The sequence below is a fragment of the Procambarus clarkii genome, chromosome 71 (assembly GCF_040958095.1).
Source record: "Procambarus clarkii isolate CNS0578487 chromosome 71, FALCON_Pclarkii_2.0, whole genome shotgun sequence".
Taxonomy (NCBI): Eukaryota; Metazoa; Arthropoda; class Malacostraca; order Decapoda; family Cambaridae; genus Procambarus; species Procambarus clarkii.
In genome coordinates, this window is record NC_091220.1 from 19,553,246 (window position 1) to 19,576,574 (window position 23,329).

General features: G+C 43.4%; 2 protein-coding genes and 1 long non-coding RNA gene across 6 annotated transcripts in view; 2 read left to right on the forward strand and 1 right to left on the reverse strand.

Moving 5' to 3' along the window:
* Positions 1 to 23,329, reverse strand: part of LOC123745689 (uncharacterized) — a 165,931-nt gene that overhangs the window by 54,318 nt on the left and 88,284 nt on the right. The window contains exon 2 of the long non-coding RNA XR_006771383.2: positions 8,777 to 8,822. This is a non-coding gene — a long non-coding RNA (uncharacterized lncRNA). The remainder of the gene's footprint in view (positions 1 to 8,776; positions 8,823 to 23,329) is intronic.
* Positions 2,556 to 8,518, forward strand: LOC123745685 (tol-Pal system protein TolA). Of its 3 annotated transcripts, XR_011224339.1 has the most exons (6): positions 2,556 to 2,710; positions 4,660 to 4,800; positions 5,580 to 5,661; positions 5,895 to 5,984; positions 6,829 to 7,447; positions 7,540 to 8,518. XR_011224339.1 is itself a non-coding variant. In XM_069312207.1 (5 exons), exons 2-5 carry the CDS (start codon positions 4,667 to 4,669, stop codon positions 7,039 to 7,041), a joined length of 519 nt encoding a protein of 172 aa, XP_069168308.1. In that variant the 5' UTR covers positions 2,556 to 2,710; positions 4,660 to 4,666; the 3' UTR covers positions 7,042 to 8,518. The 3 variants fall into 3 exon arrangements, 2 of the variants coding, with proteins under 2 accessions (XP_069168308.1, XP_045582462.1); XM_069312207.1 differs by having other exon boundaries at positions 6,829 to 8,518; XM_045726506.2 differs by having other exon boundaries at positions 2,574 to 2,710; positions 4,620 to 4,800; positions 6,829 to 8,518.
* Positions 13,583 to 18,818, forward strand: LOC123745684 (arginine and glutamate-rich protein 1-B). 2 transcript variants are annotated; one of them, XM_045726505.2, is made up of 5 exons: positions 13,583 to 13,664; positions 15,508 to 15,651; positions 16,273 to 16,354; positions 17,060 to 17,149; positions 17,872 to 18,818. In XM_045726505.2, the coding sequence occupies exons 2-5, from the start codon at positions 15,515 to 15,517 to the stop codon at positions 18,082 to 18,084; spliced, it is 522 nt and encodes a 173-aa protein (XP_045582461.2). In that variant the 5' UTR covers positions 13,583 to 13,664; positions 15,508 to 15,514; the 3' UTR covers positions 18,085 to 18,818. The 2 variants fall into 2 exon arrangements, with proteins under 2 accessions (XP_045582461.2, XP_069168310.1); XM_069312209.1 differs by lacking the exon at positions 13,583 to 13,664 and adding an exon at positions 13,669 to 13,688.

The following is a 23,329-nucleotide window of genomic DNA, read 5'->3' on the forward strand; positions in this document are numbered from 1 at the left end:
AGTATGGGGGTCCACCACCACCCACAGGATGGGTATGGAGTTGCATACTAAATGACTTGAACTAATTACCTGGCTTGATATCCACACCCACACCTGAAATATCCCATACGTGTGAGTCCTGTTCAAGATTAGGTAGTATTCAGTGCGATTCGAACTCAAGAACGGAGCGAAGTACCTCCCGAAAAGAGCGATTATAACCGGTGATGGGTCGACTGTAATACTTTTATGCATTCATAAACATTGGGGTTTGGCGGCTGTATTAACGATCTGTTCATGCTCGATAGGTTGTAAATTGTATTCACTACACAAAGCGGTACAAGAGTTGTTTATGACAACAACATTGGATTGTGATGATGCGAAGGTCGCCATCATTGGGGAAAGATGCACATGTTTCTGAAGTGGTTGTGTAGTTGATTGATCCAACCTGGTATTCAATTAGTCAATATTTTTCATTTTTTGGAATACACGGATCTCACACACACACACACACACACACACACACACACACACACACACACACACACACACACACACACACACACACACACACACACACACACACCGCAAGCACAATTAGGTGAGTACAATTAGGTGAGTACACACACACACACACACACACACACACACACACACACACACACACACACACACACACACACACACACACACACACACACACACACAGACCACACTCTCTCACACACCCACACCACACACTCTCACACACACACACACCCACACACACACCCACCCACACACACACACACACACACACACACACACACACACACACACACACACACACACACACACACACACACACACACATACTTTTCAGTTGTTCTCAAGCTGTGTGTGATAGGGCTGTGACTGGAAAGCAACAGGTGTTCTGAACACCTGTATCAACACGTATGCAAGTGCTGACGTGAGAAGGGTGTACCGGTTGGGGAGAGAAGCGCCTCTCACACCCAACTGGTCCGGAGTTCGATTCCTGGGTAGGACGAAACATGTTGAGCATTTGAGTTATAGTCGACTGTTGTGGGGCGCATGGCCCCTGGGGCACTAAACTGTTCAGTCTCTGCTGACATCAGCCCTGGAATACCTGAGGGCCTATGCTTTCTTATGGGAGATATTTACCCAGGGCAGCAAACAAATTTAAGTGAAAATAAATATCTGTACAGAGATGCTGATGAAGATGCTGATGAAGGTGCTGATGAAGATGCTGATGAAGATGCTGATGAAGATGCTGATGAAGATGCTGATGAAGATGCTGATGAAGATGCTGATGAAGATGCTGATGAAGATGCTGATGAAGATGCTGATGAAGATGCTGATGAAGATGCTGACACAGATGCTGACACAGCTACTGAAGCAGTCAATATACAAATCAAAACCATTCCTCCAGAAAACTAATAGACTAATAGACTAATATTTACTCAAGAAACTAATAGACTAATCGACTAATATTTACTCAAGAAATATTTACAAATTCAAATTGCGTTATTATACGGCCATGCTCAGGAGGGGAAAACATCCTGTAGCACAGTGAGCTTCGTCCTCGCCTCACAACCGAGGGACCCGGGTTCGATCCCTGGATAGGGTCAAAACGCTTAGGCACATTTCCTTTCGCCTGATGTCTCTTTACATCTGATATCTAGTACAGGATAGACCACATGCCACAATACACAATACAGGCGGTGACCAAACTGTTAAATCTTAGTTCTAAACATGCTCTCGGACGCAGGTTCGAATCCTCGTCACGGCCCTTGTGGATTTGTTCTTAGTTCTGAAGCTTCCCATTAATCCCAGCTTATGTTCTAAAGCTTCCCATTAATCCCAGCTTATGTTCTAAAGCTTCCCATTAATCCCAGCTTATGTTCTAAAGCTTCCCCATTAATCCCAGCTTATGTTCTAAAGCTTCCCATTAATCCCAGCTTATGTTCTAAAGCTTCCCATTAATCCTAGCTTATGTTCTAAAGCTTCCCATTAATCCCAGCTTATGTTCTAAAGCTTCCCATTAATCCTAGCTTATGTTCTAAAGCTTCCCCATTAATCCCAGCTTATGTTCTAAAGCTTCCCATTAATCCCAGCTTATGTTCTAAAGCTTCCCCATTAATCCCAGCTTATGTTCTAAAGCTTCCCCATTAATCCCAGCTTATGTTCTAAAGCTTCCCCATTAATCCCAGCTTATGTTCTAAAGCTTCCCATTAATCCCAGCTTATGTTCTAAAGCTTCCCATTAATCCCAGCTTATGTTCTAAAGCTTCCCATTAATCCTAACTCAAGTTCTAATCCTTCCCTTGAGCACCAGGACACTGGCTACTGGCGACACGTCCTTGTCACGTATAACTTGTATACACAATACACCGAGAGTGTATATAAATACACAAATGTCCTCGGACCATCGGGGGATCGAGCTCGGACCTTGCAAGATGCCATATAGCGTCGAGAGAGAGAGAGAGAGAGAGAGAGAGAGAGAGAGAGAGAGAGAGAGAGAGAGAGAGAGAGAGAGAGAGAGAGAGAGAGAGAGAGAGAGAGAGAGAGAGAGAGAAATAAGTCATTACGCCACACGTCAGCACAGAAGGCCAGGTGTGTACACGTGTTGTGTCGATCCAGCCACAGGTGTGTGGTGGGGGCCGACGAGCGGGTGAACCGTTGTAGCAGTGCCTGTGTTTCCCTTCTCGCCGTCTCTCCTGCTCCGGTGACTCTCTGTAAGTCTTTCCCAGACACTGTTTTTCTCTTGTGATGTTAGCTTCTAGCAGGTGTTGTTAGTTTCTAGCAGGTGTTGTTAACTTCTAGCAGGTGTTGTTAGCTTCTAGCAGGTGTTGTTAGCATCTAGCAGGTGTTGTTAGCATCTAGCAGGTGTTGTTAGCTTCTAGCAGGTGTTGTTAGCCTCTAGCAGGTGTTGTTAGCTTCTAGAAGGTGATGTTAGCTTCTAGTAGGTGTTGTTAGCCTCTAGCAGGTGTTGTTAGCTTCTAGCAGGTGATGTTAGCTTCTAGCAGGTGTTGTTAGCCTCTAGCAGGTGTTGTTAGCTTCTAGCAGGTGGTGTTAGCTTCTAGCAGGTGTTGTTAGCCTCTAGCAGGTGTTGTTAGCTTCTAGCAGGTGTTGTTAGCCTCTAGCAGGTGTTGTTAGCTTCTAGCAGGTGGTGTTAGCTTCTAGCAGGTGTTGTTAGCCTCTAGCAGGTGTTGTTAGCTTCTAGCAGGTGTTGTTAGCCTCTAGCAGGTGTTGTTAGCTTCTAGCAGGTGTTGTTAGCCTCTAGCAGGTGTTGTTAGCTTCTAGCAGGTGTTGTTAGCCTCTAGCAGGTGTTGTTAGCTTCTAGCAGGTGTTGTTAGCCTCTAGCAGGTGTTGTTAGCTTCTAGCAGGTGTTGTTAGCCTCTAGCAGGTGTTGTTAGCTTCTAGCAGGTGTTGTTAGCCTCTAGCAGGTGTTGTTAGCTTCTAGCAGGTGTTGTTAGCCTCTAGCAGGTGTTGTTAGCTTCTAGCAGGTGTTGTTAGCTTCTAGCAGGTGTTGTTAGCCTCTAGCAGGTGTTGTTAGCTTCTAGCAGGTGTTGTTAGCTTCTAGCAGGTGTTGTTAGCCTCTAGCAGGTGGTGTTAGCTTCTAGCAGGTGTTGTTAGCTTCTAGCAGGTGTTGTTAGCTTCTAGCAGGTGTTGTTAGCTTCTAGCAGGTGTTGTTAGCTTCTAGCAGGTGTTGTTAGCTTCTAGCAGGTGTTGTTAGCTTCTAGCAGGTGTTGTTAGCTTCTAGCAGGTGTTGTTAGCTTCTAGCAGGTGTTGTTAGCTTCTAGCAGGTGGTGTTAGCTTCTAGCAGGTGTTGTTAGCTTCTAGCAGGTGTTGTTAGCTTCTAGCAGGTGTTGTTAGCCTCTAGCAGGTGGTGTTAGCTTCTAGCAGGTGTTGTTAGCCTCTAGCAGGTGTTGTTAGCTTCTAGCAGGTGTTGTTAGCTTCTAGCAGGTGTTGTTAGCTTCTAGCAGGTGTTGTTAGCCTCTAGCAGGTGGTGTTAGCTTCTAGCAGGTGTTGTTAGCCTCTAGCAGGTGTTGTTAGCTTCTAGCAGGTGTTGTTAGCTTCTAGCAGGTGTTGTTAGCTTCTAGCAGGTGTTGTTAGCCTCTAGCAGGTGTTGTTAGCCTCTAGCAGGTGTTGTTAGCTTCTAGCAGGTGTTGTTAGCTTCTAGCAGGTGTTGTTAGCCTCTAGCAGGGGTAGACTGCCTTCAGCAAGGGTTCCAATCCTTCTCACCAGGGGTTCCAGTCCTTCTCACCAGGGGTTCCAATCCTTCTCACCAGGGGTTCCAGTCCTTCTCACCAGGGGTTCCAATCCTTCTCACCAGGGGTTCCAGTCCTTCTCACCAGGGGTTCCAATCCTTCTCACCAGGGGTTCCAGTCCTTCTCACCAGGGGTTCCAGTCCTTCTCACCAGGGGTTCCAGTCCTTCTCACCAGGGGTTCCAATCCTTCTCACCAGGGGTTCCAGTCCTTCTCACCAGGGGTTCCAATCCTTCTCACCAGGGGTTCCAATCCTTCTCACCAGGGGTTCCAATCCTTCTCACCAGGGGTTCCAGTCCTTCTCACCAGGGGTTCCAATCCTTCTCACCAGGGGTTCCAATCCTTCTCACCAGGGGTTCGAATCCTTCTCACCAGGGGTTCCAGCCCTTCTCACCTACTCTTGCCGTGTCAACAGAGACGTAATGACACTATCGTCGACGGTGCTGACAGCGGGACTGCTGGCGGTGACAGCAGTGGTGCTGCTCTTCAGTAATCGAAGCCTTAACACCACCTTGAAGCAAGACAAGGAGCGGTCCTTGGTCGGCTTCAAGAAAAGGCAAGTCTACTCTCATAAGTTTACCTAAATTTTAAACTTCTCTGGTACATTACAGACAGAAATCACAATAGAGTGATGCGTCAAATGAGCAAATCCAGAAAATTGATGGATTTTATTGTAGCTCAGTCGATTAAGGCAGCGTTTGGGATGCTCTCGGACGCAGGTTCGAATCCTCGTCACGGCCCTTGTGGGATTTGCTCATTCTCTGTTATATGTCTGGTTTACACCTCTGCCTTGAGGTTTATAAGGACATGTGAACCTTTATTTTTGTTCTCTAAAGTAGTCTCTATTGTGCTATTTAGACTTTAATTTTATTGTAAATACAATTAAATCTTTAATTTACTATTTTAGCTGTAACACTACAACCCATTCTCGCACTTGCTTATAGTCAATATTGGCTTATTTAATAAGTGCATTTGTGACATACTAATTGATTGTGAATATTTTAGTTTACCTTGAAAAGCTTCATAGAAAACACCGACCTCACCTAACCTTCTTAGTATGTTAAGATAAGCATCTTATTGCTTCTTATTTACAATTATTACTTAACCTATACCGTTGATAGGTTAAGTAATAATTGTAAAAAAGAAGCAAAAGTCCCTTCGCGACTCTAAGTACCCGTAGTTCACTGTACCATGTTGTGGTACAGTTGACTAAGGCGTTTCTGGGAACATTCCGGGCGTAGGTTCGAACTCTCATCACGGCCCTTTTGTGGATTTGTTCATTTGTTCACCGTATTGTGATTTCTGTGTGTACTAAGACCTTTCATCTCATTGCAGAGATGAGGAAATACTTGATTGCAAAGACTTGCTTCAACGGGAGAATAATCTTCGAACTGGCTACGAACAGAAGATCAAAAAGGTGAGTATTGCTTGAGTTTGTATTCATATTTCCGGGCTCACCATAGCCCGTGCTACTTGGAACATTTTGTTCCAAGTAGCGTTAATGAACAGCATTTATACACGAGAAAAGGTTCAATAAAGGTGACTTCTGAATGAGAGGAGTTCATTTATGAGTCTGTCCTCTCTTGTTCATTGTTTATAGAGGCGTCTCTTCTCATTTTCTCTCCTTTCACCTCATTCTCTCCTCTACAGACGGAGGAGGAGAAGGTGGGGTTGACAGCTGAGGTGAACCGCAAGAAAGATGAGGTGGCTAAGCTACAGAAGTCTACAGCAGAGGCGGAGGTAGGGTACACCTGTAGCTCTTGCTTGTGTGTGTGTGTGTGTGTGTGTGTGTGTGTGTGTGTGTGTGTGTGTGTGTGTGTGTGTGTGTGTGTGTGTGTGTGTGTGTGTGTGTGTCTGTGTGTCTGTGTGTGTGTCTGTGTGTCTGTGTGTGTGTCTGTGTGTCTGTGTGTCTGTGTGTGTGTGTGTGTGTCTGTGTGTGTGTGTGTGTGTGTGTGTGTGTGTGTGTGTGTGTGTGTGTGTGTGTGTGTGTGTGTGTGTGTGTGTGTGTGTGTGTGTGTCTGTGTGTGTGTGTGTGTGTCTGTGTGTCTGTGTGTTCCTTCCCCTATATATTCCTTGTCTATGTATTCTTTCCCTACAAGTTTCCTGCTTGTATGATTTTTCTATGTTCCATGATTGTGTTCTCTATGCCTTCATGATTGTGTTCTCTATGCCTTCATGATTGTGTTCTCTATGCCTTTATGATTGTATCCAGCCTAGTAATTGTCGACCAGTTATTTGTCCCTGTGATTGCAATCACCTCACCCCAAAATGATTTATCTCATTAATATATCATGCCACTGTGATTTCTTTGTGGTCTGAAAGAGGGATGTAAAGGTTTGAACACTGCCAATGGTAAAAATCCTGGTTGGGCACTCTTTCAGCCCTCCAGAATACCCCCAATTTCAGTAGAATTCCGCGTTAATTGGCTTTTATCCTATCGTGACTGAGTAGTTAAGACAGGTGTCTTTAGGAAACATCAGAGCCTCGTTACCCCAAAATGATTTTCTAATGTGTATTAATATGTATATTAATGTATATTAATATGTATATTAATGTATATTAATAACACCTCAAAATTACACAGGCGAAGAAGAAAGAAGTCGAAGCCTTGACCAAGAGCAAGGAGGACTTCAAGAAACAGCTGAACGAGACCTTGAAGCGCGTCACGGATGCTGACAAGGTCAAGGCCGACCTGCAGGCCAAGTTGACGGAGGCGCTGGCCAAGAAGAGTCAAGCAGATGCAGCAGCAGCGGCAGCCAAGGACCAAGCTGCTAAAGCCAAGGCCGCCAAAGGTTAATACCTTAAAGGCGTATTTAATGCCAATATCATCTTGTCCCTTTCCTATAACATTAACCGCCCAAATGAGCTTTTGAAAGCGGATTCAAGACCAACAATCAATCGTTAGAACACTCTCCACAGCCTCGTACGTCGTGAGTTGTAGCTCCTGGTCCCCGCCTGTCTGTGTGCACAACCACATCCACTCGAAAATCATCTGTCTGCTTTCGTATCATCCCCCCTCCCCCCCCCCCTTGTATGGGGTTCCAAAGATTAAGGGGGAGATAATATCACTGTTAATGGCCATTTCAGTTGTTAAACTAGCACAGTTAAAGAGTGTGCACTTAACACCTTTAAAAGCACCTTTGTGTGGTGTGATACATGATGATTGTCTTATACATACATGTATTCTTCTCATACAGTGATAGGTGTATACTTTTCATACACTGATTCGTGTATAGTCGTCTGATACAATGTATTTTATATTCCTCTGGTTTGTATACTTCTCATACAGTGATAGGTGTATACTTTTCATACACTGATTCGTGTATAGTCGTCTCATACAATGTATTTTATATTCCTCTGGTTTGTATTTTAACAATGTATTAGTTTTAAGAACAAGTATAAGGAGGTGTATTAGTATGATAATACACAGATAACTTAGTAGATTATTCTATCACAGCTTCAGTGTGTGTTTACACTGAGCTCAGTGTTTACACTAAGCTCAGTGTTTACACTAAGCTCAGTGTTTACACTAAGCTCAGTGTGTCTACACTAAGCTCAGTGTCTACACTAAGCTCAGTGTTTACACTAAGCTCAGTGTGTCTACACTAAGCTCAGTGTCTACACTAAGCTCAGTGTTTACACTAAGCTCAGTGTTTACACTAAGCTCAGTGTGTCTACACTAAGCTCAGTGTCTACACTAAGCTCAGTGTTTACACTAAGCTCAGTGTTTACACTAAGCTCAGTGTTTACACTAAGCTCAGTGTTTACACTAAGCTCAGTATTTACACTAAGCTCAGTGTCTACACTAAGCTCAGTGTCTACACTAAGCTCAGTGTTTACACTAAGCTCAGTATTTACACTAAGCTCAGTATTTGCTTACACTAAACTCAGTGCGTCTACACTAAACTCAATCTCTGATCACAGTAAACAATCTCTGTCTACATCACAAAAGCCACAAAACAGCCTAAATACCCTCTCTATAAGTCTAACACCATCTTACTTGAAAAAGTAAAGTAGTTATATTAATTTTAAGTTAGTAAATGTTAATTAAGAGTAATTACACCGTGGCGGATCGAGGCGGACAGCGTTCGCCTACAAGAACTTCAAGTCGGATTTGAGACCGTTCTTGGAGCCATAGAAAACGACTGTCATGACGGTCTTTGCCTAGAAGCGGTGACTGTCTTAAAAGATCGCTGTTAACCCGTTCTTGTTTCTTGTAATATGTAAATTGTGTCTGTGTTTTGAGAAATACAAAATTTTTGACATAGTATAACTCTCTATAATTTCATAAGGAAATATCCACTGGTATGAGGTTTGTAAACATGATGATATTAACTTGACAATCGACAATCGACTTGAGAATGGTCCAGGACGGACCGAAACGTCGTCGTCCCTTCAATTTCTAGTGTGTGGTCTGGTCAACATACTTCAGCCACGTTACTGTGACTCATCGCCTGCATGATGATATTATTTTAGTTTTCTGAGTTAAACAACTGTTGTGGTTGGCCTTGAGAGAACTGGATAAGTCTTACCTGAATTGACTTGAGGAGGGCCACTACCTCGACGAGGGACAGAAAACTGCCGGAGAGAAAGAGACGATAAGAGGAGAATTAAACAAGAATTAAACGAAAATTAAACGGGAATTAAACGAAAATTAAACGGGAATTAAACAAGAATTAAACGGGAATTAAACGGGTATTAAACAAGAATTAAACGAGAATTAAACGGGAATTAAACAAGAATTAAACGGGAATTAAACGGGAATTAAACGAGGATTAAACGGGAATTAAACGAGAATTAAACGAGAATTAAACGAGAAACAGAATTAACACAAAATGCCATAACCCCCGGCCCCAAACACCCAATATATGAAGCTACTCCGTCATCTAAGCATAGAAACTATCTGTGAACTATGAGGTGAACTAAATTAGAAAAAGGTGCCAAGCGGGAGATAAAGAACTATATAAGATACTAAACTACAGCTTCCAGGAGCTGCTATAGCAGTAGAGAACAGCACTGGTACGAGTAGAAGACTTAACAGCTTCCAGGGCTCAGCAGATGAGGTGAGGGAGCAGCGATAGTTGTACTGATCGACTTGAGAATGGTCCAGGACGGACCGAAACGTCGTCGTCCCTCCACCTTCTAGTGTGTGGTCTGGTCAACATACGTCAGCCACGTTATTGTGACTCATCGCCTGCATGTACTGAGGACTTGTTGAACATAAGAACATAAGAACAAAGGCAACTGCAGAAGGCCTATTGGCCCATACGAGGCAGCTCCTATCTATAACCACCCAATCCCACTCATATACATGTCCAACCCACGCTTGAAACAATCGAGGGACCCCACCTCCACCACGTTACGCGGAAATTGGTTCCACAAATCAACTACCATGTTACTGAACCAGTATTTACCCAAGTCTTTCCTAAATCTAAACTTATCCAATTTATACCCATTGTTTCGTGTTCTGTCTTGTGTTGATACTTTTAATACCCTACAAAGATCCAGACAAAGTCCCCCTGTTGATGCTCACGCTCTAACCTAACTTTTTCACCAATTTACACTGACTAGAGAAGAGAGAGAGAGAACTACCAGACAGCTAGACAACTACTAATGTCATGCCAATACATAAGAGATAGACAAGAGGAACTAACATATCTTGAGGTTATCTTGAGATGATTTCGGGGCTTTTTTAGTGTCCCCGCGGCCCGGTCCTCGACCAGGCCTCCACCCCCAGGAAGCAGCCCGTGACAGCTGACTATCTCCCAGGTACCTATTTTACTGCTAGGTAATAGGGGCATAGGGTGAAAGAAACTCTGCCCATTGTTTCTCGCCGGCGCCTGAGATCGAACCCAGGACCACCACAAGTCCAGCGTGCTGTCCGCTCAGCCGACCGGCTCCCTAAGCACATACACCCAATAAGTTCCTAGATTAATTAATCAAAAAGGGTGCTATAAACTGACCACCGTTTTATGCAAATAATTATAAATTATTTGCACTAGAATCCTACTTTTCAGATATATTCCAATAACATGACTGGCAACAGAGGTTCCCGCATGGCAATACTTGCCAGATGTTACTAAACTAATGAGACGGATCACAACATTTTAGGCACCACTAATGGTGCCGCGTAACGTGGTGGAGGTGGGATCCCTCGATTGTTTCAAGCGCGGGTTGGACATGTATATGAGTGGGATTGGGTGGTTATAGATAGGAGCTGCCTCGTATGGGCCAATAGGCCTTCTGCAGTTACCTTTGTTCTTATGTTCTAATGACAACACAAGAGGCACTATTAGTGACAACATAAGACCGAACACGGAGCACCAAATGACGGAAGAAAAAGAAAACGTCCCTGAATATCTATCAGAGAAAACGGCCTCGGGGGCTCATACCCTCGAAACCCAGACTAAGCTAATATATATGAAGCTTAATGCAAGCTTCGCGGGCTTCACGGGTTCTTCATTCAACACAACACGAAGCCTAAGGTACGCCACCAGACCACTAACACAGCTTGAGAGGTAAAAATTACGAAAATAAAGCTATACGAATTAAACACAATCGACAAAAATTGAATCAAAGGAGACATGATCACGACATATTGAAGGCTATAGATAGGGCAGCCGGAAACATTATTTCGTGTGAGTGGTATGTGAAAGGTCGCAGGTGGAGGCTAATTAGTAAAATGATCTACATATTAGAATAATTTCAGTGTTAGTGTACAAATAGAATACATTCTATTTAAATCATTTTTATAGTAGAAGTTAGCGCTGTCATGAAGCATGCCTCACAGGTGACATGAGCCCGGGTTCGAGGCCTGGGTATGGATGAACTATTGTGCACCGACCCTTACCTCTGGTACCAGTTCATCAAGCCATAATTGGGTAATTAAGTCTACCCTGCGACCTGCCTCTAATGCTTTTCGTGGCTTCTTAATTAACTATGATAACGTCGTGAGATTTGTGAGTGAGAGGGTAAAGATGAGAGTAGATACTGAACGCGATAAAACTCGATAAAAGTTGTTCAGTAAGTAGGAGCAGCAGTCAAAAAATGCTAACCAAATACTTGGAAGAATCAAGCGGTTTCTCCCAAGCAAACATTTAGAAGAATCAAGCGGTTTCTCCCAAGCAAACATTTAGAAGAATCAAGCGGTTTCTCCCAAGCAAACATTTAGAAGAATCAAGCGGTTTCTCCCAAGCAAATACTTGGAAGAATCAAGCGGTTTCTCCCAAGCAAACATTTAGAAGAATCAAGCGGTTTCTCCCAAGCAAATACTTGGAAGAATCAAGCGGTTTCTCCCAAGCAAACATTTAGAAGAATCAAGCGGTTTCTCCCAAGCAAATACTTGGAAGAATCAAGCGGTTTCTCCCAAGCAAATACTTGGAAGAATCAAGCGGTTTCTCCCAAGCAAACATTTAGAAGAATCAAGCGGTTTCTCCCAAGCAAACATTTAGAAGAATCAAGCGGTTTCTCCCAAGCAAATACTTGGAAGAATCAAGCGGTTTCTCCCAAGCAAACATTTAGAAGAATCAAGCGGTTTCTCCCAAGAAAACACTTAGAAGAATCAAGTGGTTTCTCCCAAGCAAACATTTAGAAGAATCAAGCGGTTTCTCCCAAGCAAACATTTAGAAGAATCAAGCGGTTTCTCCCAAGCAAACATTTAGAAGAATCAAGCGGTTTCTCCCAAGAAAACACTTGGAAGAATCAAGCGGTTTCTCCCAAGAAAACACTTGGAAGAATCAAGCGGTTTCTCCCAAACAAACACTTAGAAGAATCAAGCGGTTTCTCCCAAGAAAACACTTGGAAGAATCAAGCGGTTTCTCCCAAGAAAACACTTGGAAGAATCAAGCGGTTTCTCCCAAGAAAACACTTGGAAGAATCAAGCGGTTTCTCCCAAGAAAACACTTGGAAGAATCAAGCGGTTTCTCCCAAGAAAACACTTGGAAGAAAACAAAGAATTTGACTTTAAGGAAAAGAAGGTAGTCAATCGTATATACATCTCTGGTGCCCCCACATTTGGATTACTGTATCCGGTTTCAAGCTACTACGGGCTCACCATAGACCGTGCTACTTGGAACTTTTTGTTCCAAGTAGCGATCTTAAATAAGGTTTAAACTCAACAAGCCACACTGTAGAACTGAGAACAGGGGATTCTTTTTCACCCATAGGGTTATAAACCCATGGAACAGCCTACCCGCCGAAGCCGTAAATGCCAAAACTCGGTTAAATTTTAAAGTACAACTGGAAAATGTACTTTAATGGAGGGGCCTTTGACAAGCCGCGGGCTTCATGTCCTCGTCAAGGCCACTAGTGTTAGTGGCTCTCAGGTAAATTCAGAATGAAGGAGTTTACCCTGAAGGGCAGAAGAGAATGGGCACTGAAGCAGGCTATCGAGACACTAAGTAGATTTCAGTGGTGTCTACCTTTTAATCTACCTCTCACCATACTCTCATCTACAACTCACTTCAAGGGGGGGGGGGGGGGTAAGAATATTTTCCTTACCATGTATCTGTGATCCTGACTTGTGATCCTGTGGTCTCGTGACTATGGGACTTGTGATCCTGTGGTCCTGGGTTCGATCCCAGGCGCCGGCGAGAAACAATGGACAGAGTTTCTTCATCCTATGCCCTGTTACCTAGCAGTAAAATAGGTACCTGGGTGTTAGTCAGCTGTCACGGGCTGCTTCCTGGGGGTGGAGGCCTGGTCGAGGACCGGGCCGCGGGGACACTAAAGCCCCGAAATCATCTCAAGATAACCTCAAGATAACCCCCATACCCATCTTGTAGAGGGTAGTGGAAAGGCCCCATTATATAATGGGTTCAGGGACTGAATCACCCAATTCACACAACACAAATTTATTTAGACTAGCCGTAGTCTTCTGTCGTTCCTCCGCCTTGCAGTGAAGATGTACTTCACTGGAGGCCATGAAACAGGTGTTCAATACACTTGTTCGTATTACACACATGCACAGGTCCCTTGCTCATGGTGGGGGGGCGGCGGGGTTGCGTATTGGAAAATTGATCTATAAAATAATTCATTTTGTCCGGGGGGCCAGGAAGACTGTGTATATGTGCACTTTAGCGGTCTTTCCCGAAGGTCAAACAATACTATTCGGATTAAGGCTGGGATGCTCCCGGACGCAGGTTCGAATCCTCGTCACGGCCCTTGTGGATTTGTCTACACTCTCAGGATGCAGCTGTATAGCAGTTGACTAACTTTCAGGTACCTATTTACTACTAGGTGATAGGGAGAGAAGGAAAAAAAGTGGAGATGCTACATCATCACTACTCCCCCCTCCGACCCCCCATCTCGTGTTGTACACCTGTACACCTCGGCAATACACACCCAACACATACACCTGTATTCTCTGCCCACCTGCTCCAGCAGTTGTCTGTCTCCCTCACTCTCTTCCTCCGTCTATCAGTGAGTTGGTTCATATACCGTTTGGTACAGCTCTGTGTTCTGGTTTGGAGAGCATGTGTAGTGTATGTGTGTAGTGTGTAGTGTGTGTATGTGTGTGTGTAGTGTATATGTAGGAGAGTGTATTGGGCTTGGGGTGTTGTTAATTTCTGAGGCCACGACGGCATGGTACAACACCAAATCTTGTATCTCTGGCCGGAAAGATAGTGTGAAAAACTATATATTCTATATATCGTGAAAGTGTATCTATACAGTGTTTTACGGTAAACAGACGACCCTTGGTTCAAGATCCCCACAGAGAGGGTTGAGCTTGGGCTCTTTGGCCCCGCCTCTCAACTGGTGAACAGAGTCCTGAAGACACACTAAAAAATGGTGTTTTCAGAGTGTGAGTGTGAGGAAGGCTGTGGCGAAAGTATGTACGTAGTGACAATGGGAATATGTATGAGTATACTCCTCATACTCCAGAGTATGAGGACGATGCCTTAAGTATGAGAAGCCCAAGTGTGTGAAGCTACAAGGGACTATAGTGGGAGTATGAGGGTAGAGTGTTATAAGTGTGAGAGTAGAATATGAGGTGTGAGAATAAGGGTAGAATATGAGCTGTGGGAGTATGTGGTTAGCATGTGTAATAAAGGTAGAATGGTAGTATAAGCGAGTAGATTATATTGAGTGAATGGTATAAGTAGAATGTGTAATGGTAGAATATATATATGGAGCAAGTATGGTGGAAGTATGAGGGAAGAAGGAGTTTGTAGTGGGAGGGAGGGGGCATGGGGGGGGAGGGAGGGAGTGTGTCTGATGGTTGAAAGTCCATATGCCCATTTAAACTCATATACATAATATACATATCTATATTCTTCCTTTACACATGACCATTAAGCAGTTATGTGCTATTAACATATCACACACACACACACACACACACACACACACACACACACATACACATACACATACACATACACATACACACACATACACACACACACACACACACACACACACACACACACACACACACACACATACACACACACACACACACACACACACACACATACACACACATACACATACACACACATACACATACACACACACACACACACACACACACACACACACACATACACACACACACACACACACACACACACACACACACACACACACACACACACACACACACATACACATACACATACACACACACACACACACACACACACACACACACACACACACACACACACAGGGGCCTCGTAGCCTGGTGGATAACGCGCAGGACTCGTAATTCTGTGGCGCGGGTTCGATTCCCGCACGAGGCAGAAACAAATGGGCAAAGTTTCTTTCACCCTGAATGCCCCTGTTACCTAGCAGTAAATAGGTACCTGGGAGTTAGTCAGCTGTCACGGGCTGCTTCCTGGGGTGTGTGTGTGTGTGGTGTGGAAAAAAATAGTAGTTAGTAAACAGTTGATTGACAGTTGAGAGGCGGGCCGAAAGAGCAAAGCTCAACCCCCGCAAGCACAATTAGGTGAGTACACACATACACTACACACACACATACATACACACACACTACACCCACCCACACACACACACACACTACAAACACACACTACACCCACCCACACACACACACACACACACACTACAAACATACACTACACCCACCCACACACACACTACAAACACACACACTACACCCACCCACCCACACACACACATCCACCCACACACACAAACACCCACACACACAAACACCCTCCCACCCACCCACCCACACACACACACACACCTCACCCCTTCTCACTCACTCTCCCCCATCTCTCTCCACCACCACCAGAAACATCATGGCGGTCAGCAAGACAACTCTTTGGGCGGGAATATTGACTCTGGCGGTAATCATTTGCATCTTGGTAGACAATATTCTCCTTAAAAGAAGCATTTACCACCAACAGGAAGATCAACGCATGCGCATTAACAAGAGGTCAGTCTCCCATTCAACTAGTCAGCACATAGGTTCGATCCCACATTAGGGCTCCTGTGGGATTTGTTCATTTGATATATCATGTTATTGGGGGTCTTATGGGCTCGCCATAGCCCGTGCTACATGGACACTTCGTTCTGAGTTGCTAAATGTGAAACAATGCAACCCGTTCTCGCACTTTCGTACAGTCAATATTGACTTATTAAATAAGTGCATATGTGACATACTAATTTATTGTGAATATTTTAGTTTACCTTGAAAAGCCTCATAGAAAACACCGACCTCACCTAACCTTCTTAGTATGTTAACATAAGCATCTTATTGCTTTGTAATTACAATTATTACTTAACCTATACCTATAATAGGTTAAGTAATAATTGTAATTACGAAGCAATAAGATGCTTATCTTAACATACTAAGAAGGTTAGGTAAGATCGGTGTTTTCTATGAAGCTTTTCAAGGTAAACTAAAATATTCACAATAAATTAGTATGTCACATATGCACTTATTTAATAAGTCAATATTGACTGTAAGAACATGAGAGAACGGCTTGAACAATGTTATTGGGATTTCTGTGTGTTATTGCTGTTGCTAATGCTCTTAAACTTGTCAACATTTCAGAGCTGTTAACATGAGTGCGTGTCGGGAGATGATTCAGAAGGAGAGGCAGGTTAAAGGAGTCTTGAAAAACCGGATATTGAATGTGAGTTAGTGGCTAATGTTACATGTACTTCTTTCACTACTTCTTTCATTACTTCCCTCGGCACTTTTTTCATTACTTTTTGTCATCATCTTCTCCTCAATACTTTAATCACTTCTTTCATCATTTGTTTCAACATTTCTTTCACTTGTTTCAACACTTAGTTTAATGCTTTCTTCACTGCTTCTTTCATCTCGTTCCTCAACACTTCTTTCACCTCTCCCCTTAACACTTACTTCACCACTTCCTTCACTACTTCTTTCATCACCTCCATCAACACTTCCTTCACCACTTCCTTTACTACTTCTTTCATCACCTCCATCACCGCTTCCTTCACCACTTCCTTCACTACTTCTTTCATCACTTCCTTCACCACTTCCTTTACTACTTCTTTCATCACCTCCATCACCGCTTCCTTCACCACTTCCTTCACTACTTCTTTCATCACCTCCATCACCGCTTCCTTCACCACTTCCTTCACTACTTCTTTCATCACCTCCATCACCGCTTCCTTCCCCACTTCCTTCACTACTTCTTTCATCACCTCCATCAACACTTCCTTCACTACTTCTTTCATCACCTCCCTAAACACTTCCATCAACCGATTCCACCACCACCATCACCACAATTTCTTTCACCCCTTCCATCACCAGCTTCCTTCACTGCTTTCATCACCACCTCAACGCCCCCCTCTCTCTCTCTCCTCAGACGGAACGAAACAAAGGGGGGTTATACCTTGAGCTTGAACGCCAGAAGAGCGCCTTAAGTCGAGTCCAAAACTCAGCAGCCATTAAAGAAGTAAGAACTGTTCCTTGCTGTTGTTTCTCGTGTTCCTTGTTGCGTGTCTGTGTGTGTCTGATGGGTTAATTGGGTGTAAGTTCCTTGTTAATTAATTAATTAATTAATTATCATTGTTAGTAGTTATCCTTGGATAACTACTAAAATTTCGAACGTTAGGAGGGAAGGGAATTATCAGGGAGAAAGCAGCAAGCCATTACGACTATATAGAACACTAGGAAGGGGACAGGATAAGGATTTGGGATGGGACAAGGTAGGAGAAAGGAATAGTGCCCAACCACTTGGACAAAACTATGAAGCTCCTACGGATTTTATCATCGATTTACATCACATTAGTGTGATTGTTCTTTGAATAATTGTATTATTGTTAATAAGAACAGAAGAACATAAGAACAAAGGTAACTGCAGAAGGCCTATTGGCCCATACGAGGCAGCTCCTATTTATAACCACCCAATCCCACTCATAAACATGTCCAACCCACGCTTGAAACAATCGAGGGACCCCACCTCCACTACGTTACGCGGTAATTGGTTCCACAAATCAACAACCCTGTTACCGAACCAGTATTTACCCAAGTCTTTCCTAAATCTAAAATTATCCAATTCATACCCATTGTTTTGTGTTCTGTCTTGTGTTGATACTTTTAATACCCTATTAATATCCCCTATGTTATACCTCTATCATGTCACCCCTAACTCTTGAATACGTGAATATTCTTCAGGAAAAGATGAAAGAAGTCGAAGCCTTGACCAAGACCAAAGGGGACCTCAAGAAACAGCTCGACGAGGCCTTGAAACGCGCCACGGAGGCTGACAAGGCCAAGGCCGACCTGCAGGCCAAGTTGACCGAGGCGCTGGCCAAGCAGAAGGAAGCAGAGACAGCAGCAGCGGCAGCCAAGAACGAAGCAGCTAAATCCAAGGAAAACAAGAATTGATATGTTCACTTTAATCCATATTTCATTTCGAATTGTATAGTAATTTAGTTCTTATTGGGTGGCTATAAATAGGAGCTGCCTCGTATGGGCCAACAGGCCTTCTGCAGTTGCCTTTGTTCTTATGTAATATTGTATAATTGTAAAATTATCTTCAAGATATTTCATCGAATTTTGATAGGTCGTTAATCTAACATAAACCTTCAATGGTAATAACCAGAAATAACATTAACAAAATTAACAGCATCTTCAAAAAAAGTCACATCGTCAGTTATATATAAAATATAATATAATAAGTTATTACGAAACGCGTTCAGGCGTCAAGGCTAGAAATAAAAATGAATTTTGGAGAATTGATTTTTCAATTACCATCGACAGTGAAAAGAAACATAAGAAATAGTGAGAAAAATCGTGTTAGAATTATTAATGTTACTTTTTCGGTCATATTCAACAATTTTTCCAATAGTGTAAATTCTGAAAAAAAATATTTTCATGGAACTCATTGATCAAGTAAGTCAATTCTATTAAATTTAATAAAGAGATTGATAAAATGTAATTATTTCATATTTCTTAATATTTTAATTCACATAAAAAATTAATATTTTTTATTATTATTTGACTGATAGACTGATATGTAGAATAACATATGTGATCTATCAACTGTTATTTTAATTATGTGTACATATATTGTCTCTTATTATAGTGCCTAAGCTGTTTTAAGATACGAAAGCGCTTAAGTTCTGTTTCATTTTCCTTCCTTATTCAGTGTTGCATAGACCAAAATATATAACACACACACACACACACACACACACACACACACACACACACACACACACACACACGCACACACACACACACATATATACACATACACACATATATAGCTATATATATAAAATATAGCACAAAGCCCAAAAATAGACTAACATACCCCCAAACCATAAAAATAATCATATTGGCGTTAGCCTTTCCACTGGAGACTTACGGCGCCGTGGAGAGGGGAATGACCTGCTGCATGGGTAACAGCTTCACCCCCCCATATCAACCTACCGTGACTTTGCGCCCTGGAGAGACCACTCCAGACCGACAACCAGAGAGCAGCTCCATATAGTACCCTAGCTGGCTAGCACCCTAGCTAGCTATACAGTACCCTAGCTGGCTAGTATCCTAGCTGGCTATATAGTATCCTAGCTGGCTATATAGTATCCTAGCTGGCTATATAGTACCCTAGCTGGCTATATAGTACCGTAGCTGGCTATATAGTACCCTAGCTGGCTATATAGTACCCTAGCTGGCTATATAGTACCGTAGCTGGCTATATAGTACCCTAGCTGGCTATATAGTACCGTAGCTGGCTATATAGTACCCTAGCTGGCTATATAGTACCCTAGCTGGCTATATAGTACCCTAGCTGGCTATATAGTACCCTAGCTGGCTATATAGTACCCTAGCTGGCTATATAGTACCGTAGCTGGCTATATAGTACCCTAGCTGGCTATATAGTACCCTAGCTGGCTATATAGTACCCTAGCTGGCTATATAGTACCCTAGCTGGCTATATAGTACCCTAGCTGGCTATATAGTATCCTAGCTGGCTATATAGTACCCTAGCTGGCTATATAGTACCCTAGCTGGCTATATAGTACCCTAGCTGGCTATATAGTACCCTAGCTGGCTATATAGTACCCTAGCTGGCTATATAGTATCCTAGCTAGCTATACAGTACCCTAGCTGCCTAGTATCCTAGCTGGCTATATAGTATCCTAGCTGGCTATATAGTATCCTAGCTGGCTATATAGTACCCTAGCTGGCTATATAGTACCCTAGCTGGCTATATAGTATCCTAGCTGGCTATATAGTACCCTAGCTGGCTATATAGTACCCTAGCTGGCTGCTAGAGTATTTAGCTGGCTCGCAGACTTGACCTCCATCACCCACCATAATAAGTCTTCAGAAAACTGAATAAATTCCTGCAATAGGTTTATTCTCCCGTGTTTATTCGCGTCAAAATTCAATTGCAAGAACAAATTTGCATTGTCAGCAAGTCGGCGACGGCCCTTTGTTGGTGCATTTGACTCCTAGCAATTATTTTTTCCCCCTCTCTCTTTTCCACGTGAAGAAATGAGTTAGTATTTTGAAATGAAAAATTTAGTATTAGTTGGTAATCCATGTGTTTATGTTGCAATTAATATTAGCATTGTTAATGTTAACAAGCTTTAAAGTCATTTAATTTTTCATGTTATTTCTTTTATTATGCATCCTATACCTATCCTGTGGGCGGTAGTGGGAAGGGTGAAAGAGACACAGTATGGGTTCAGGAACTGAACTCTATAGAGTTCGTTTAGTTAAGTCAGTGGTACTGTTGTTAAGCTAGTTACATAATTGTTAATGTTACATACACATGTACATATGTATATATATACATGTACACAAATACATATACACATCGATAATCTTTTTATATCACAAGTGATTCAGCAAGAGGCTCACAACAGTCACTATACAAGGCACTTTACATCTATGGTGAGTCACACAGTTACTAGTCTTGCTCCACACCCACCCAACTGGGCGGCAGCTTTAGTCATGTGCTCCACACCCACCCAACTGGGCGGCAGCTTTACAGTCATGTGCTCCACACCCACCCAACTGGGCGGCAGCTTTACAGTCATGTGCTCCACACCCACCCAACTGGGCGGCAGCTTTACAGTCATGTGCTCCACACCCACCCAACTGGGCGGCAGCTTTACAGTACACAGCTAAATCCCCCCTCCCCTCCTTTACAATAGTGTTTCAATCCCCCAATTAAATTCTTAAAATAATTTCCCCTACCATAATATCCCCCCGCAGCTCCTCCGTAAGTCTCCCATACCTAAATGGCAAGGAAAATTATGGAGATTGGAGCTGGAATCTCGGACAGGAAATATGCACAGGTAAATACGTAAGGTAAATGATTGCAGCAGTTCTCTCGTTAATTAACCATAATTGCCCCTTAAAAAATGGTGCAAGAGGCATCCTGGGTCATTATGAATTGTTGGGTCATTAGAACCTTCCCCCCCCCCTCTCTCTCTCTCTGTCTCTCTCTCTCTCTCTCTCTCTCTCTCTCTCTCTCTGTCTGTCTGTCTGTCTGTCTGTCTGTCTGTCTGTCTGTCTCTCTCTCTCTCTCTCTCTCTCTCTCTCTCTCTCTCTCTCTCTCTCTCTCTCTCTCTCTCTCTCTCTCTCTCTCTCTCATCGCCCGGGCTGACTATGATAAGAGGACGACCCACATCAACCTATATTTACAGAAATTAGCCTCGGCCGTGTCGGCCTCTATTGGGTGTCAGAATAGACAGCTTCGAGCCTCATCTATCAGGAGGTAACAGCTCCGGGGTGGTGTCGTGGTGAAAGACAATTATGTGTTCAGAATTATGAACTTTCCTCAGTGTGGAGGACATATAGTGGGTGGGATGAGGGGGGGGAGAGAGAGAGAGAGAGAGAGAGAGAGAGAGAGAGAGAGAGAGAGAGAGAGAGAGAGAGAGAGAGAGAGAGAGAGAGAGAGAGAGAGAGAGAGAGAATACAGATACTAAAGAAAAAAACAAAAGATTCAAAACAGAGAGCAAAAAATTATATTAAAAACAGAAACAGAGCAAAGTACAGAGAGAAAGTAGGCATATACATTGAGCGAAACAGAGCGGAAAGAGAGAAACAGAACGCACACACCTGAAAACTTATGCATATTAAAAACGCATAATCAAAATACCTTTTATCAAAATCGGCAGAAAAGCGCGCGCGCGCGCGTTCTCAAGAAACACACTTGGACTAAACCAAATTACCGCGTAACATAACAGCCGTAATGATCACTGTACAGTTTCAAGCGTAGGTGGAACACACATCCAAGTTCACACCAGGTGTGAATATAATTAGAAACTGCCTCGTATGGGCCTTTTACGGGTTATTCATGCCCATGCCTGGTCGAGGGGACACTAAAAAGCCCCGAAATCATCTCAAGATGCCACCTCTTGGGTGGCTAAATAAATCAATATAGGCCGCCGTGTAACGTTCATCAGCCGGATGAAACTTTGTGCAGCTCTCCAGTAAATGATAAACAGGTTTCGTTGTGTGTGAGTCGTAGTTTACCGTTGCAGTCTGGAAGTAATTACGCTTAACAAACAATTAATTAAAGTGTTAATTGCGTCCAAATTGATAGTGGAGAATTACTGTCTATTATGGTGGTGGAGAACTACTGTCTTAACTATGGCACAGCTAACAACCAAAATAATAAAGGGCATCAGGATTAAAGTCACAGAAAAGGTTTAATGTTGCCCAAACTGTTAAGTTCCGGTAAGATAAAGTTATCCCCTTCCTCAGTGGAAGAGGTCAGCCACTATACTCCTCCCAACACGTCGAGGAAGCTGTGTTTCCGTCGGATACATGTATGTGTCCCCTCCCACCCCCCCCCCCTCCCATTCACAGGAAACATACACACACACACACACATACACACACACACACACACACACTTACATACACACACACACACACACACACACACACACACACACACACACACACTTACATACACACACACACACACACACACACACACACACACACACACTTACATACACACACACACACACACACACACACACACACACACACACACACACACACACACACACACACACACACACACACACTTACATACACACACACACACACACACACACACACACACTTACATACACACACACACACACACACACACCCACACCAGGGGAATGATTGAACTCGCCCGGGCAGAAGCAATCAACCTTGGTAAACTGACCTTAGGGGAGATGACCCTGACCCGACCTCAAAGGTCAAATGCTAAACAGCAATTTGGTCTCGCTTCATGCAGGTCGGCGTTCAATCCCCCGACTGTCCACAAGTGGTTGGGCACCATTCCTTTCCCCCCGTCCCATCCCAAATCGTTATCCTCACCCCTTCCCAGAGCTATATAGTCGTAATGACTTGGCGCTTTTCCCTGAAAATTCCAATTCACTAACACACACACATACACACACACACACACACACACACACACACACACACACACACACACACACACACACACACACACACACACACACACACAGGAACCTGTACACCTGTTGATTGACGGTTGAGAGGCGGGACGAAAGAGCTAAAACTCAACCCCTGCAAGCACAATTAGGTGAGCACACACACACACACACACACACACACACACACACACACACACACACAC

What these genes read in the sequence shown, in the direction of transcription:
- LOC123745685 (XM_069312207.1), top strand. Translation starts at nt 4,667, where the DNA reads ATGACACTATCGTCGACGGTGCTGACAGCGGGACTGCTGGCGGTGACA. An exon ending in ACGAACAGAAGATCAAAAAG is followed by an intron (nt 5,662 to 5,894) that starts GTGAGTATTGCT and finishes TCTCCTCTACAG; the next exon opens with ACGGAGGAGGAGAAGGTGGG. An exon ending in AGTCTACAGCAGAGGCGGAG is followed by an intron (nt 5,985 to 6,828) that starts GTAGGGTACACC and finishes AAAATTACACAG; the next exon opens with GCGAAGAAGAAAGAAGTCGA.
- LOC123745684 (XM_045726505.2), top strand. Translation starts at nt 15,515, where the DNA reads ATGGCGGTCAGCAAGACAACTCTTTGGGCGGGAATATTGACTCTGGCG. An exon ending in TGAAAAACCGGATATTGAAT is followed by an intron (nt 16,355 to 17,059) that starts GTGAGTTAGTGG and finishes CTCTCTCCTCAG; the next exon opens with ACGGAACGAAACAAAGGGGG. An exon ending in ACTCAGCAGCCATTAAAGAA is followed by an intron (nt 17,150 to 17,871) that starts GTAAGAACTGTT and finishes AATATTCTTCAG; the next exon opens with GAAAAGATGAAAGAAGTCGA.